Source organism: Trypanosoma conorhini (genome assembly GCF_003719485.1).
Source record: "Trypanosoma conorhini strain 025E chromosome Unknown Tco_14.4_contig_00666, whole genome shotgun sequence".
Classification (NCBI taxonomy): Eukaryota; Euglenozoa; class Kinetoplastea; order Trypanosomatida; family Trypanosomatidae; genus Trypanosoma; species Trypanosoma conorhini.
This window is the reverse complement of record NW_021704756.1, coordinates 3661-4939: the sequence shown is the minus strand read 5'-3', so window position 1 is coordinate 4939 and position 1279 is coordinate 3661. Positions and strand designations below refer to the sequence as shown.

At 43.0% G+C, this 1279-nt stretch overlaps 1 protein-coding gene across 1 annotated transcript; it reads left to right on the top strand.

The window, feature by feature from the left end:
* Positions 1-344: 344 nt before the first annotated feature.
* Positions 345-797, top strand: Tco025E_07933 (profilin; the record flags this gene model as incomplete). The annotated part of the gene is made up of 1 exon (XM_029374791.1): positions 345-797. The coding sequence occupies one exon, from the start codon at positions 345-347 to the stop codon at positions 795-797; it is 453 nt and encodes a 150-aa protein (XP_029225090.1).
* Between the last annotated feature and the right edge of the window lie 482 nt (positions 798-1279).

Sequence of the window (1279 nt, the reverse complement as noted above, 5' to 3'; positions counted from 1 at the left end):
AGGACAGACGTGAGGAAAACTAAAAGCGTACATATGTATTTTTCTGCACGTATGTGCTTATAATTATTTACTGTCCGCGCACACAAGGGCACTCGTTAAGAAGAGAAACTCACCGTCAGCAAAAATTCGTTATCAAGAGCTTATTAAAAAAAAAAGAAGCAACCGAGCAAGTATATATATATGCCTCTGTTCTTCTACAGAGCCATATGATATTTGTAACACATATTGACCTGCATTTGTCCGGCACGGTCGGGGCCATTTTTTTTTTCTAATTGTTTGCCTATTGCAAACCAATGTCACTTTCAAGGTGGAAACAATTCAAGAAAAAGAGAGTAAATTTTCAAATGTCTTGGCAGGCTTATATCGATGACAGTCTTATCGGCAGTGGGTACATGCACAGTGCAGCAATTGTTGGGCTGTCCGATGGGAGCTACTGGGCCTATGGAGGAACCTACATCCCACAGCCCGACGAGGTTGCCCATATATTGAAGTGCTTGGATAATTTTTCCCTCGTGCAATCTTCCGGTGTGACCATTTATGGTGTGAAGTTTTTTGGTCTTCAGTGTGGTACCGATGGTGAAATGAAATACATATTTTTGAAGAAGGGTGCTGCGGGTGGATGCATATATACCTCGAAGCAGACAGCCATTATTGCCATCTATGGGAATCCTGGGGAGTCTTCCTCCCTTCAACACGACCTTGAAAAGAGGGGAGGCGCGGACGTTGCAGTCAATCCAGCCGACTGCAACTCCACAGTGAAAAGAATTGCCGAGTATCTTATCAGTTTGGATTACTAGGAGGTGTTGCTGCGAGGAATATGTTACCATTTCTAACTAGCCGAAATCTTTTCTTTTTGGTTCTTTTGTCGTAAGTTTTTTTTCCTGCATGTGTGTTTTTTTCTGCCTTTTTTTTTCTTTCTTCGATTGCTGTCCTGATTGTTCATCCCTAGTTGATACCCTTTCTTGTCTACTATGTGCTGAGTGTGAGATGCGTTTTTTCTGTAGTTCTTTTTTTTAGTCCTTTTTTTTGAGTAGTTTCATCTATTAGATGTTAATGTGCTGTTCTGGAGGAGATCTGCGCTGCCCATGCGGGAGTACTGTGTGCACCGGATGCTCAAGATTTTGTATGGGATGTAACCAGCTCGTTTGTGTCAGATGCATACCACCTGGATTGACCCACTGCAAGAGTTGCTGTTCGGCATTCTTTCGCAACACTCGTCGCCATTTGTGATTTGGGTGCCACACGCCACGTTTACTCCGTTGGTTCCTACAGTGCTAAA